We start from the raw sequence: 14,798 nt of genomic DNA, 5'->3' as shown, positions 1-14,798 counted from the left end.
ATTTAATTGTATTTTATGTGAAGTTCTGTCAGGAACAAAGTATTTTAGCCATTTGCGTAAGTAAAAAAAAAAAAAAAAAAAAAAAACAAAAAATCTGTTACCAGGCTTATTTTACCATTAAAAAAAACACAAAAAACCCCCCCAAATATATCATTTAAGTAAATCACCATTCTTGCCATATCAAAATACTTATAAATACCTACCAAAATATGTTTTATAAGTTTCTTTAGGTTATTTAGTTGAAACAGTATACCCAATTGAACAGCAAATCTTTTTGATCTGTTACTGCTTGCCCATTAGTCACTTATCTGCTGGTTATGGCCACCAGTTGGATCTGTCTTAGTTGAACTTCTGCTCCAGTTGCATCAGCTGGACATATCAGACCTTTAGTGGATACAGGAACTGCTGAAGGTTAAACACTAACCTTGTGTTGGTTTCAGGCAAAGGACTACATTTTACAACCAAAATTATAAGTCTGCAACCCTGATCTGCAGAGACACCAGTGCAAGAGGTCAACACCAACATTTTTCTTATTGTTTCCATCCTGACATTTTTTTAAGCCCAGCCCTCCTGGAAGGAAGGTTATTTTTTTACCTCAAGACATGTGCTGCAAAAGTCAAAAAGAAACCGGACGTGTCATCATCTGTACAAGTTCTTTAGTTTATTGTAAGCACTGCTTTGTAAATGCACAGAGGAAACACAACAGTGAAAACTAGAATGTTACAAGAGGAACGAAAGAAAAAACACAATGAAGAGAAGAGAAAGGGTGATGTGACAATGTTGTTTTCCGAGCTGTAAATAATACATTTCTACAAATTTCTAAGCAGAGAAAATTAAGTGTGAGAGAGAGAGGGACTACAGCACGGGTAAGAGGGAGAAAAAAATAAAACAAGGATGGGCACAGGTGCGTGTGCACCCCCCTCCCCTCCAAGGGACTCTCCTAAATGACACTGTTATTGGATATTCCATTTTAATATCATATATAGATACATATCCACTATGTGATAAGAAGCCATGTCCTGTCATACTTCATGTAAAAGCAGCACACACCCATTTTCCTTCCAATATTGCCCAGAAATGGACCGACCCAAGATGAGCTGGGAGACATACAGGACATCGCAGAATATTCTGAAAGGGCCAGACTTTTACATTAATTTAAAACCCCAGTGGCTCTATTCCGACAATCTGTCAACAGAACCCAATAAAAATGTATTTATTTTTAAAAATTTAGTCTCATGCATAGCCAAGCACGTAACCCATCCTTGTACTCTGGAATCCGCCCATGGACTGTGACCACTCTGAGCAGGCATGACCCTGCCTGGGCTGGCGTTGGTGCCATGCAGAGCTGGTCGTACCTTTTAGGCTCATCAGCACCTTTTTGAAAAGAGAGAGAACGTATGTGTGTTTGTGTGTGTGTGTATGAGAGAGAAAACATTAAAAACTGCTGCAGTAAAACGTCATGTAAAAGAAAAACCCCAAACAATGACACAATGTATAATTTACATTCCTGTCTACCTGGCCCCAGTTACTTTTTGTTTAATAAAGAAACAAGATGGAACCGTTCGTCTCAGATCTGCTTGATAAACACCACCACCTACCCCCCCCCCCCAAAAAAAATCCCCCAAAACAAATAAAGACCAAACCATGCAGATGCACCACTTCCTGTTGACACTGAGATGTTTGAAGGGGATGCTATTGTGTTTCAGAAGAGGACCACTGGACAACAGGGAGACGTGGAGGACGGACGGTTCAGACCTTTATCCCTTGAGTGATGGGTGATAAACCTGGGTGGAGTCATGTGACTGTTTCTGGAAGTTTTCTTAAAGTCTCTGTGTCAGAAGTCAGGATGCATCCTCAGGGATGGTCAACAACTACAAAACTCCACTCATCTGCACTACAGCTCCCATGCAGCAGGTGGAGGGAAATGAATTAGAAATGTGTGAACCTACTTTTTGCTAACCAGAGTGCAAGTGTTGGTGTGGATGACAGCAGTTTGCTCCTGTTGAAAGAAATAGTGCGACGGTCTGTTTTTTATTCTCTGTCTGTGTGGGTGTGAGCTCATGAAATGATGTTTGACGTTTGGGTTGGGCAGAGTTGCAGTTCAGTGGTTGCCCTGTAGGAGGGCGCTGTGTCTCCTATAGGCCCTCAGATTCAGGTTCGAGTCCGGTGGAGGCGAACTGGGCACGCTTGATGTACAGGTTCAAGAGCTTCAGCTGCAGGAGAAATGGACAAACAGAACACAGAGGAGGTGAGTACGTTAACAGGACAAGAGGAAATGTGAGGAGGTGCAATCAGATATTTTTCCGTGATACAGAATCTAATTTGTAACAATATGCAGTTCTGTGGGGCAGTGTTGTTTATGCTGTTTGTTGTTTATTCCAGTGTGCAATGTTTATTTTCTTGTTATTGGTAATTTAGTTCACTGACTGCAGCCTATTATCATTATTATCATTTATATTACTATATTACTTATACTGTATATGATTATTATGACTATTACTGTGATCACTTTATTATAACTTACCCTGTGATTACATATAGATAGTGCATATTTTAATACTATAACATAATTAGCTATTTATTATCATTTATTATTACTACTTTGCTACTTGTTATTTTTTACTAGTACTTTCTAATGTCCAATACCTATTTTTTATTTTTAGAATTATTGTTTCCCTTTTTTTGACACATCCTTTTACCGACAGTGTAGTCGGCTTTTTTAATCCCTCCTCAGAGCAAGTCAAAAGCACAATTTATCACAAGAATACTAGTTTCCACGATCACACAAATGCTTTATTTGCATAATTACTTTCTCTTGTTCTTGTTTGACTTATATTGGCACAAATCTGACCCTACAAATGCAGTGACCATGAAGAAGTTACCTTGCTGCTGGAGAGTTGGCTGAGGTGAGGTTTGAGGTCCTCTCCGATCACTGCATGAATGGCCACCAGGCAGAACACAGAGGCTTTCCTCACACTGCTCTCAGAGTTGTTATAACCCTGTTAGAGCAGATTCAACAGATTAAAACCCGTACAACGTCAGAAGTCATTATGGACAAATGGATGATCTTTGAGACTAGAAACAATGTGAGCAAGTTGAGCATCAGCATTAACAGAACCTTCTGAGATTCTAAGAGCTGTTAGACTCAAAATCAAGGAGTAAAAAAAAAAAAAACAAAACACCACAATTTTATGATTCACATTCCGTTTGCGGCTTTTTCAGCCCAAAAGTCCAGAGGAGTGATGATTGTTTCCTCTCAGAACACTTGACTTATAACAGGTAAAAGGTAAAAACAGGTTTGTTTTTTTTTTGCTTACATACATCCATCAAGGACATGCAGCTTTCTATGAAATTTGTAACTCAAAACTACATAACGTAAGACACATTTGTCTCACTTCCTTTAAGGTTATGAGGGATGTTTAGCTACTATGTGTAAAGTCCATTTATGCACATTTATGAATCTGTTATGGACATTCTAAGCCTAAATCTCAGATGGCTGGATTTTAGGCTTTTTTAGAATCCATGGGAACTGATTACAAATTGTACATAAGGCTTTTTAAAACTGTATAAAAAGGTTAAATAATACCATAATAGAATCCAGAATAAAAGTAATAGAAACATGTGAGTGGTGTGCATCACCTGTATGAGTCCTGGCACTATCTCAGGCAGCATGCTGATCAGGCCTTCCCGGGGAATTCTCTCAACCACTCTGGTCTGCATCTTAATGGCAGCCAGGTTGATGGGGTAGTCTGCTGACTGGATGATGGGACACAACACTTTGATGCACTGGTCTGGACTGATGGACAGAGCCAGCATGGCCGCCGTCTCCTCTGCTGCATGGACCACCTGCAGGAACATTCGTCACAGAAATTAAATACACATCATACTGTAAGTCTACTGTATCATTCAAAGTTGTGGAGAATTGTTTCTTTTTGAGGAAATAGAGTGTTGGACAAGGATTTAAACCCTGGCTGTTTTCAAACACTGGATATATATACTACACTATATATACTACCTTTAAGTCTGTCTTGAAATTCAAGAGTGATTTTCCAAACTACATTTACAGCACTGTGCAAAAGGGTCATCTTCCACCCGGAAAACTACTCTGTTTGGCAGGGTAGAAAAATACCATGTTTTTTTTTTTTTTTTTTGCATGTCTTTGTAAAAAGCACAGAATTTTTGCAGGGACATATTCTAAGTTTTCCTTTGGTTTGTGGAGCATTTAGGTGTCCTGAAATTTTTTTAGTTCAAGGTCTTTTTTTGAAAAGTATAAATACAATTACATTTACTACCTCCTCCCCCGAAACATCACAAATTCCAGAGGAAAAATGAACAAACACAAAAAAAGCAGAACGTTACAGAAACATTAAAATACTGTGATTATGATCTAGAGCTGCAACGAATACTCAAGTAATTCAAGTACAAAAAATCCTCGAATTATTTTTTTTAGCCTTGAGTATTTGTTTAATTATTAATTTGTTTAAGTAGTCACTTGCGTTCTGCCCCAGGGATCATGTTCTACACCAACTGTAAACAGTGAGTCAAGAACCTTGTGCTATGGAAGAGAACAAGGAGACTGTCCGCAAAAAGCAAAAGATATCCAAAGTTTGGGATTACTTCAAAATTAAAAAAATCAGAGAATTTTGGGCAATGTGTGTAAGTACACGTCCAAAGCCAGCACAAGGTAAATGCCCCTCTTCCACTCAACAGTAGCCTAACATTCGTTGATTTAACGTGATTGTTAACTGAGAAACACAGCAGTGCTGGTTAGAATGTAGGCTATGCATTTGTTGTAGTCTACAATAATGAGTCTTGACGGCTCTCGATGACGGCTTGATGATGAAATCCGGTTACTTGATTACTCACTGAAATATTTGGTAGAATACTCGACTTCAAAAAGAATCGATAGCTGCAGCCCTATTATGATCATTGTTGCTTTGTGTCTCTGGATTTTCACTGTCCATTCAATTTTATTGCAATAATGAATATTAAGAACACTTTAACTAAAGGCACATTGTAAATCCAGAGGGACACTGCATAATATTTCAAGGTGTACCAATATATTTGTTAACCCATGAGCTGACATTTAACATGCTGCTCAACCACTTTCTGGCTAAGGTTAAAGTCACTGTTAGATGATGATTTGAAAGGTGCAAATGAATTCTGAAATAACACAAATCCACTTAAGCCTGGGAGAAAAACACAGTGGATGTTTTCAGCCTTGTAGTTATTGGACTGTAAATCTTTTCACCCAACTCTGAAATGTTTTTCAGGTTTTCAGTAATATTGTGTGACCTTATGTTCTTTGTAACACATACTTCTGTGTCATGCACAGATTCCAGATGACATCCGACACAAATGTGAATTCCAAGCACTTAACACTGTACCTATCATATCAAACAGTAATGTCAGCTAAGGAGTAGATGAGTGCTAATACTAGTTGTCAAATAATCACAATGTAAATAATATTTGATTTTAATTCAAAATTTATATAAATATTTGTATATATTTATTGGTGCTTCTATGAAACTGGGTACATTTTGGTACCTGGCACTTTGCCAGCTTTTTTAGACCCAGTAATAAAAAAGGAAATTTAGACATATTTCCCCCCAGGATGTGCCTAATGATGACCTCAGATAACTGCAAAAAGATTATATTCTTGCTCTGAGCCATCCCAAAATTAATGAATTTTTAATAAAATATTGGGGCCAAAAATAGGACCAAAATTGGGACAGGAAAAGCTACCTAGGTGTCAGTGCATGTGATCTGGAAAACATGGTTTGAAAGTGTCTTATATACCACTATAAATAAAGGTCTGATGGTCTATGGTCTGATGTCATCCACATTTTAGCTATCCATTGTCTGTTCACTTGCTGACCAAGTGTTATGCAGTGACATAGTGGCAGTTGGTCAGTTTCCTTGTGTTTTTATGACTGGACACCAGCATCCTTTTGATAAAAGCATTTCAGCTTCATACCCTGAGTGTGACCTCTGAGTAAAACAGCTTCTGTGTTCATATGGTCTGTGGTTTCTGTTCTTAACTGTGAATGGTTTGGTAGTGTATGTACCTCCTTGTGGGGGTCCTTATGAGCCTCCAGGGCCTTCATGATGGTGAGCTCTGCATAGTTCTTGAACCTCCAGGGCTGTTTACTGAGGATCTCACTAAGGACCAGCAGAGCCAGCCTCCGGATCGTGTGCTGACACAATAAAATACATGGAAGTTTTAATGAAAATGATGGAGCTCTGTCTGTTCATAGAGTTTCATTATAGTGAGTGGGTGGGTGGGTACCTCTCTGTCACCCATCGTCTCAAGCAGGAGCAAAAGAATGGTTTTGAAATGTTCATCCCACATTTGCAGGGTGTTTTTGCGAATAAGTTTCAGCAGTTCATACAGCGCTGCCTTCCTCTCCTCTACGCGCTCGTTGTGGTTGGACAGCTCCTTTAGCAGCTCAGCCACCAGTTCTGATTGGTCCAGGCTGCTGTCTGTAAACAGACAGAGGCAGAAAAACAACAGTGGGATTCAGATTACAGCTTTTGATGATGTTCACTGTGTTTTCCAGATGGACTGTAAATGTACCGTCAGTGAGCTGCTCAGAGTCGTCCAGGCTGCTGTCTCTGTGCCTGTGCTTGAAAGGAGAGTCTAAGAAGTGTTCATGGGTCCCTCGGGGGGTCGAGGAAAGCAGGGGCGTGTTGAGGAGGGAGGTCTTGTTGTCCAGAGCCATGCGGCCACCGTCCATTAAATCTGAACCTCTGCTGTCAGTTCCGCTGCCACCCTGCACATTTATACAATAAAAACACAAGGACACTCATTGACCAAAGCTGCTACTGATTTACTTTAACACCACAAAAAAAACTGAGTTAATTTTTCTGCATTTAGTCCAAAACCTTTTACACGACCCTTAGCAAGGGAAGGGAACTTATTAGGGATGCATCAATGCCGATACCGGTATCGAATATCGGTCTGATACTGAGTGCGTGTACTTCTATTCATACTTGTAAAAGTGCTCCAATACAAACACACCGATACCACTTTACAGCAGCGTGACATTTACAGTTAAGTGCAGCAGGTACGCGGCAGAGGAGTAATGTCAGCAGTGTGGAGATTTTTCAAAATAAACAACGGTGACAAAAGTAACGGTGACTGAAAGTTATGTCAAAGACACAGACAAAAACGGACGGAGCGTTCTGTCCATCCTCTGCATACATTCTGTATGTAATTCTGTCCATTTCCCGGGTGCTCGCGGATGCATACCCAGATGGAGAATTCGGAGCAGTGAATGAAAAGTTTGGAACGATGTCACGATGCATCAGTTATTGAATGTCTGTATCGATAAAATTCGATCCGTTCAATACAATATATTTTTACTTGCATTTAAAAGTGTTACTCTTTTGAGTAAAGTGTTTCTTTTCTTCAGACCCACATTAATGTGCGCCGTGGATTTGCGAATGTGTACACTACACATGACAGTATGAGCTCCGTGGATGCACTGTTGCACGAGCACCAATGATGAATCCTGTAATGTCTGTATCTGAATCTGACAGACATAGAAGGAAGGTGACCACATGTGGTTTCTAAACGTGTACTTTTTACTATATCAGCTGTACTGAATACTGCTGTACATACCAGAGATACTTCCTTAAACAGTGACGTACATATCTAACAGCGCATCCCAGAATACCTTGCACAGGTGTGTCTTAAAATGATAGAACCTACTGTATTACCTACGTTACAAATACATCATATTACAAATTGATTCAGCAAGGGAGCAAGATGCTGAGTGTTAGAAACATGCAGAGAAACGACTTTGGAAACAAAGTCCTAACTTTTTCACGTGACTGAATTTGAGACACGTGTTCTGAAATTGAACTAAAGCCACTTTGTGAAAAGTCATGGTCTTATTTGACAAATAAATGATCAAGCTCATTGAACTGCACTGCATATTTTTTTTTTACTAGAATGAATTTGTTGAATCAGAATGTGCTTAATCGCTCTGTATCGTGATTTGGGTGTGAATTGTACCGTATCGTATCGTATTGCATCACAGGGTGCCACACATGTATCTTTAATATATATCGGATCGAAGATGCTGTATTGAGATGTGTATCGTATCAGCCTTACAACTAAGATTCCCAACCCTAATAAACACACATCTAACAAACACTGATGAGATGTATAACATGTACAGTTTCATTTGCTTCACATTATCTCAAATTCTTTTTTTTTTTTTTTATGGACTATGTCTTTGTAACAGTCCATAGCTTATACTTATTTAACATAGTTCTCATAGTCCATTCCTCACCTTCTCTTTAAGTGCTGAAGATTAAGAAAAATAAATAAAGCACAAATTCAAAATTAACTAAGAATTGTAATGGTATTATTAAGTACTCATATCGGTACTCAGTATTGGCAAGTAATCAAATGTACGTACTTGTACTCGGTCTGGAAAAACGTGGTATTGGTACATCCCTAAAACTTACATAAATGTTACTGATAGTGGTACCATTGCCAATTATGCTTAACATTCTAATCCCTTATTGATTCCTGAGCAGTTCTGCATGCAGGGAAAAGATGCACCTGCACAGGTTTTCAGTGTTAATGCAGCTGTTTTATTATCTTGGAATTTGATCATCAGGGTTTCCTCCAGGATTTTTTGACACTGTGGGGGAGGGCCTTGTTGATTTAAGAAGCTCCAAGCCTTACCTGGTGTGGTCAGGCTGAAATACCTCTGTTGGGACTAATTTATTTGAGTTTAGAGAAAACAAGGCAATTCATGTTGGGTTAAGTTTATATTAAAAGGATGCATTATTTATTTATTTTCAGATATTTCAGTTGATTGTTCATGGTAAAAAAGTCAAACAAAGCTAATAATCATTAAGAGAAAATGCTTTAATTTAAGTAATTTCAGAAAGTGCTTTTATATTGAAGTCTGTCAAAACAGGAAGTTCCTTTAGATTGTGTTGACAAAAGAAAAAAACTTTACTCTTACAAGATGTCACATGCCAGTTACATGTTTGTGTTCTGTAAACTGCAGCATGTTTTATAATAAACACTCAGTTTGAGAAGAAACCCTCCTGGTCATTAAACACCGAAACTCCAACTCCACAGAAACCTCTTGGCATGCATGACGCAGCCCGTGTCACAAAAATTTAAAGGGAAACGATTGGTCTTACGGATCGGTTGCTTTTACAGATCCCTGATCCAGCTACAATGTTGATATTGGGGCCGATATCTGATCCTAAAATAGGTGCAACATTAATTTAACGTTAAATGTTACTTTTGCTAACATTGCATTATTAACATTGACATTAACGTTAGGGTCATTTTCACAGGTTTGAGAAAAATATTCGCTAAACTTATTCTTGCTTCTTTCTCTCTTTACTCTGCTCTGTCGCCTCTTTGTGGCCACTCTCGAGTGAGCCACAGTAGAGCCGGTCAGGAAGTTGAGACTCCAGTGTTTATTTTTCAAGATATTTGCAGAGCAGTGTCACATTTCATGAGTACAATTTCACAAACTTATTACAGTCTGTAAATGTGCGTAAATATAGACATTATGTTTATATGGATCCATTCATATAATATAATTTACATATGTAACATCTGAAAGAAAGATCATAATTCTGAAGGCATGGTGGCTTTTATATAGGCGTGGCGGTGAACCACAATCATTTACATGCAGCGGAAACCCTGTAACATAGTTCATTAGTGTCATTTTGGTTACTGGTTTGGCACCAGTAGGTTGTTTGGCTCATTTTATATTATTCTGGATGTCTTTAAATGAATCACACTCGCTTTCAGCAGGAGGAGCAGTGACAGTGCCTGTGCAAAATTGTGTCAGGGGAGAACAATAGTTATGGTATTAAAAAGACTATATCACTACAAAAGAAAGCGCCGGATGACAAAATAGGTGCATTTGTCAAAACTTGCCATTTGATTGGTACCACAGAGGTTCTTGTTCTTTTACACATTGAGGGGGAACACACACATAGCGGACAGGAGAAGAATGTCAAATAAAACAGTCACCATATAGCAGGATTATTCCAACAAACAAGAGCCAGATTAAAACATAATGTACTGTGCATTTTTAATCCCCCTCGGCCAAATATAGTGTAAGATTCTGTTAAAAGTTACTGCCCTGTAATTTAGATTAGATTGCCTTTGTGTAAAACTTATTACATAAATATTTATATTTGAAAGTACTGAGATGTTATAACTGCTCAAGGCACAAGGCCATGTGACCTTGAAAAAGTAAGTCAAGGTCACCCATTTTCAATAGGCTTCTGCTCCATGCCAAGATGCATCCACAGTATAAATTTGGTACAGATATGTCAATGCATTTCTCAGATAATGCGATTATGTCGTTGAATGGATGGACAGACAGACAGACAACAAAATGATTTACAATACTCCTCTGCCGAAGGGTAAAAACAGTAAACAAATTGAGAGGTCTGCAAATGCTTCACAGTTGGAACCAGGTATTACAGCACAGATATTTACACTCAGGAGCTGACCTAACTGACTACTAGTTTGGGAAGCGGGGACCCTAATATACACAGTGTCAAACAGCAAATTCAGTTCAGGTTCGCAAGAATGATTTTCACTTCATTACTGGTATGTCAACTCTTTTTTGGAATTACTACAACATTTGTCAACAACAATTGCTACAACAGTTGTCAGATTTCTTTGTGAAATGAAACCAAGCTTTTGGCTACTTCCTCCTCTCTAAACTAATGCCTTTTTTGCAATGCAAAAAAACAAAAAAAAACAAACAAACAAAAAAACAGTTTGACGTCGATGTTTAACTGTGTGAACTGTCTGAAAAACCTGTCAGCATTGTTAAAATGAACTGATAAGCTCTGATGGATTGGACTTCTGATTAGGAACTAGCTTTCTATTCTCCTCCCCAATGTAAAAAAGACAAACACAAGTGCAAATGTGTAGGAGTCAGCAGGTACAAATGTTGGACAAATGATGCCCAGACTCATCATCCACAAAATCAGTAGCAGAGGAAATGGGAGAGGTTTCCTTTCTGTCACTAGTAGCTTTTCCATTGGACATATGTGCAGATCTTCACTGACATTTACTAAATGTCGAAAAAACAGAAGTGCGTAATGTTGGTTTTTCCATTAAATCACAAATGCAATGATTTTTTTTACTTATCATTGCAAGATGACACGAGAAGTCAAGCCATAAACATGGCGATGAATGTAAATATGGTGTTGATTTACAGATATTTTCATTATTATATGTTACCCCTCTATCTCATAGTAAATAAAAAAATGATTGGGTTTCCTGGTGTGTTCACACATATCGCACCATGTTTCTTTTAAATCTTTTCTTCTTTGCTTGTTGTATTGTCTGTCAACATCATTTTTTATTCACATGACTCTAGTTGTGGAAAAAGGTCTTTCGATTGTAGTTTTGTGTGATATACCATTTGCGCTACACCTGAAAAACCACCTCTTGCCAGCGCAAAAACTTTTAATCAAAAAACAAGAGTTTTGGTGAAATTGTTGTTTTTCGTAAATTTTTATGTGAAAGTTATATTCGTGCAATTTGAGGGTCAATGGAAAAGTGACTACTTTGGGAGGGTTATTTGCCATTTTGTAGTAGCACGTTGTTCCCCAGACATTAAAAAAACAACATAACCCAGTGTTGGGAGGTTGACACATGATGTACCACCACCACCACCAGCTGGAAAGTGGAGCAGGGTGAGCAGGTTCTTTGTATATTTACACTCTAACCTGTATCTCTTATCTAAATGGCAGTTGATGAGCAAGTTGGCCTGTGATTGGCGGCAAGATGACGTGTGGGTGGGTTGGATTTCAGATGCTTCTCATGGGGAAAATGTCAAGAGGTCACACCTCTCTGTACTAGAGTACATTACGTCCTTAAGAAGGGACTGAGGCTGATGGGAAAGCCTGCAATAAGACCTGACATGACGTCTGAAGTCATAAATTTGGACTGAACGAGCACACTGTGTAGACGAGCACTTTGTGAAAACACGAAAGCAGAGGTCTGGCTGAGAATAACTCGTGAGGGGCATTTTCAACACTAAACACAGTTTTATCAGTGAGTGTGAAGGATTACGTTCAGAGGTGTCACCTATAAATGCATGATGTATGTCTCTCAAGTCATGTGCTAAAGCAGGATTGGAGACACAGATCCACATGTCAGCATCACATACAGAACATGCATGTCGTTGGTACTGGATGACATGTTTCTTTAAGAGCTGATATCAGCTACTACTAATCATGCAGATTGATAAATGATATTTGGAATCCACATATATTTGCAAATATAGTAAAAATCTTGGTTTAAAAATTTGGAATAACACAGGACTTTGCTGAAATACCTTGATGTAAAATTATTTTTAAGGGTTCAGTGCAATATTTAGTGACATCTAGTTGTGAGGTTACAGACAGCAACCAACAGAATACCCTCCACCCTTCTCTGTGGTGGATGCAAACAACATCTCTTTGTGCAGGCAGTGTTTGTTTTGTTTGTTCAGTTCAGGGGACATTAACTCTGGTCCACACTCAGACATAGTAGTTGATAGTAATGCAGTACTTAAGGCTGGGTGATCAGACAATGCCATCATGATGATTATTTGAGGTAAAATTATGGTCTATGATCTGAATCATATAAAACAATGCCCACTACTGCAAACTCATTGAGCTATAGATTAAAACTCAATTCTCTTTATTTCCACTGAAAAAAACACTAAAGCTGTAATTTTCAGTTCTAACCACAGTATTATCACATTATTCCTGCTACGCTAGTCTGCAACAAATTCAACAGTGTCCCCACCTCTTCTCCTTCCCGCTGCTGGACTGCTTCATTCATGTCCTCTTGGCTGCGGACACTGAAGTTCTGGATGGCCTCAGTGACACCTTTCAGTGAGCTGTAGATGTCTTCCGAGTTCATGTTCTCTGTGTCGTAGTCAAATGCACTAAACACAAGCGAGAACAAAAAAAAAGAGTAATGAGAAATGGTTGCATTATTACAGGTATTACAGGTATTACACTGTTATGCATGTTATGTATGAGATACGGATTTCAGATGAAAACAGGCCATGGGATCAGAGTGAATGATACAAGGAAACATCATCAGTGCATTATGTAATATTGCACACTCAAATTTTCTTAAAGCATCATGCATGCATGACATAAAAGTTTTAAGAAATGGTAAAAATTAAGCACAGGTTAGAAATAGCTGTGATGGTCACATTTTCGCTGTCCCACCCCTTAAAAGACTAGAAGCAGATCTTGTCCCATATATTCCAAAGGCAGAAGTGAATATGAACGCAGTTAAAACTTGAATATTTTGTATTACAGTCAATCAGGTAAATACTGGGCACATTTTTCACTAGCGACTTTTTTCCGAGCATTGTGATGTTTAAATATACATTTTCAAACATTTAAGTCAGAAGAAAATGGGCTTTGTTTGAGGCCTGTCTCTGTCTCAGCAACACAGTCTTACAACATTAAAGGTGCGGGAGACTTTCGTGACCAATTTTCAATCAAATCTGTAAAACCTCAGTCATCGCCTAAGTATCACGAATCCGTAAGTTTTTCTGTGATTACTCACCTGAATCTCTTGCATCACAGTGAACAATCTGAAGTGCCATCCACCTTAAACAAACCATTTGTTTACAAACAGAGCCCATAGGTGACTCGGGCATCTTCAGAATTTTGTTGCGATGTGCATTGTGGGAAGCGAAGGTTCATGCAGCCGCCTGGCAGCAGGATGAAAAAGCAACAAACACGACGCGGAAACAGCTGAAACGAGGAAGTGGCTGGAGGAATATGCATAGAGGGAAACGGAGCTCCTGCCATTTCCGCATCGTGTCTGTTGCAGCTGCCACTGCCAGGCAGACGCACAAACCTCCACTTCCCACAATGCGTGTTGCGATGAAATTCCAAAGATGCCCGAGTTACCTCTCTGTTTGTAAACACATGTTTTGTTTATGGTGGATGGCACTTCAGAATTGTTCACCGTGATGCAAGAGATTCAGGTGAGTAATCACTGAAAGACTTACAGATTCGTGATACTGAAGATATGACTGGGGTTTTACAGATTTGATGAAAAATTGGTCAAGAAAGTCTCCCGCAGCTTTAATCTCATTTAAAGAAGCAGGAAGATAAAAGCAAATCACAATATATCATTATAGTGAAATAATATTAGTAAAAAGGATAAAACATGATATTGGTGTATTATTTTTTCTTATTTAGACCTTATTCAACTGCTTTCATCCATTTACACAGCATTCTCAACCCTTGTGACCATGAGACTGATCTCATGAAATCGTGTTGTATGTCACGCCATTTTTTATGGCATTCGGCGTGCTATACGTATGCATTTTTGACCTTTGCATGTTATTAAAAGCCATTTGATCATGTGTCAATTTCCACCAAGATCTCTGGTTGACATAACCGGAGCCCCTAACCCTGACTGCGTGGTATTTGATGCAGCGTCAACATACACACAGACAGCTTATAATGTGTACAGATAACATGCCAATTAAAAGTGGTGTGTATGTTTACGCAAGTCATGATATCACGTTGCCTCTTTTGGAGACAAGAAGTGGATCCAAATACTTACATGATCTTTGTAATAGAGGATCTTTGTGCGTTACCTTGGTGATAGGGTGTTTTGGGAGGTGTTTGTGGGTGATGTGACGGGGCTAGACCAGCTGGCTGGAGATTTAGGGGTGTGACGTGTCAGGGGGCTGCCCATCTGCGCCTGAGAAGGTAGAAGCATATCATTAAACATTACGTGCCTGCACTTGAAACCCTCG

General features: G+C 38.9%; 1 protein-coding gene across 40 annotated transcripts in view; it reads right to left on the bottom strand.

The window, feature by feature from the left end:
• Positions 1-639: 639 nt before the first annotated feature.
• clasp2 (cytoplasmic linker associated protein 2) overlaps positions 640-14,798 on the bottom strand; it is a 90,447-nt gene continuing 76,288 nt past the window's right edge. For all 40 annotated transcript variants that reach the window (XM_030147220.1, XM_030147223.1, XM_030147219.1 and 37 more), the window contains 8 exons: positions 14,637-14,743; positions 12,809-12,950; positions 6,578-6,773; positions 6,290-6,483; positions 6,069-6,197; positions 3,640-3,846; positions 2,883-2,999; positions 640-2,213 (listed from right to left, as the gene is read on the bottom strand). In XM_030147220.1, coding sequence (XP_030003080.1) covers positions 2,136-2,213; positions 2,883-2,999; positions 3,640-3,846; positions 6,069-6,197; positions 6,290-6,483; positions 6,578-6,773; positions 12,809-12,950; positions 14,637-14,743 — 1,170 coding nt within the window. In that variant the 3' untranslated portion in view covers positions 640-2,135. The remainder of the gene's footprint in view (positions 2,214-2,882; positions 3,000-3,639; positions 3,847-6,068; positions 6,198-6,289; positions 6,484-6,577; positions 6,774-12,808; positions 12,951-14,636; positions 14,744-14,798) is intronic.

The sequence above is a fragment of the Sphaeramia orbicularis genome, chromosome 11 (genome assembly GCF_902148855.1).
Source record: "Sphaeramia orbicularis chromosome 11, fSphaOr1.1, whole genome shotgun sequence".
Classification (NCBI taxonomy): domain Eukaryota; kingdom Metazoa; phylum Chordata; class Actinopteri; order Kurtiformes; family Apogonidae; genus Sphaeramia; species Sphaeramia orbicularis.
This window is presented reverse-complemented; position numbering and strand designations above follow the sequence as displayed.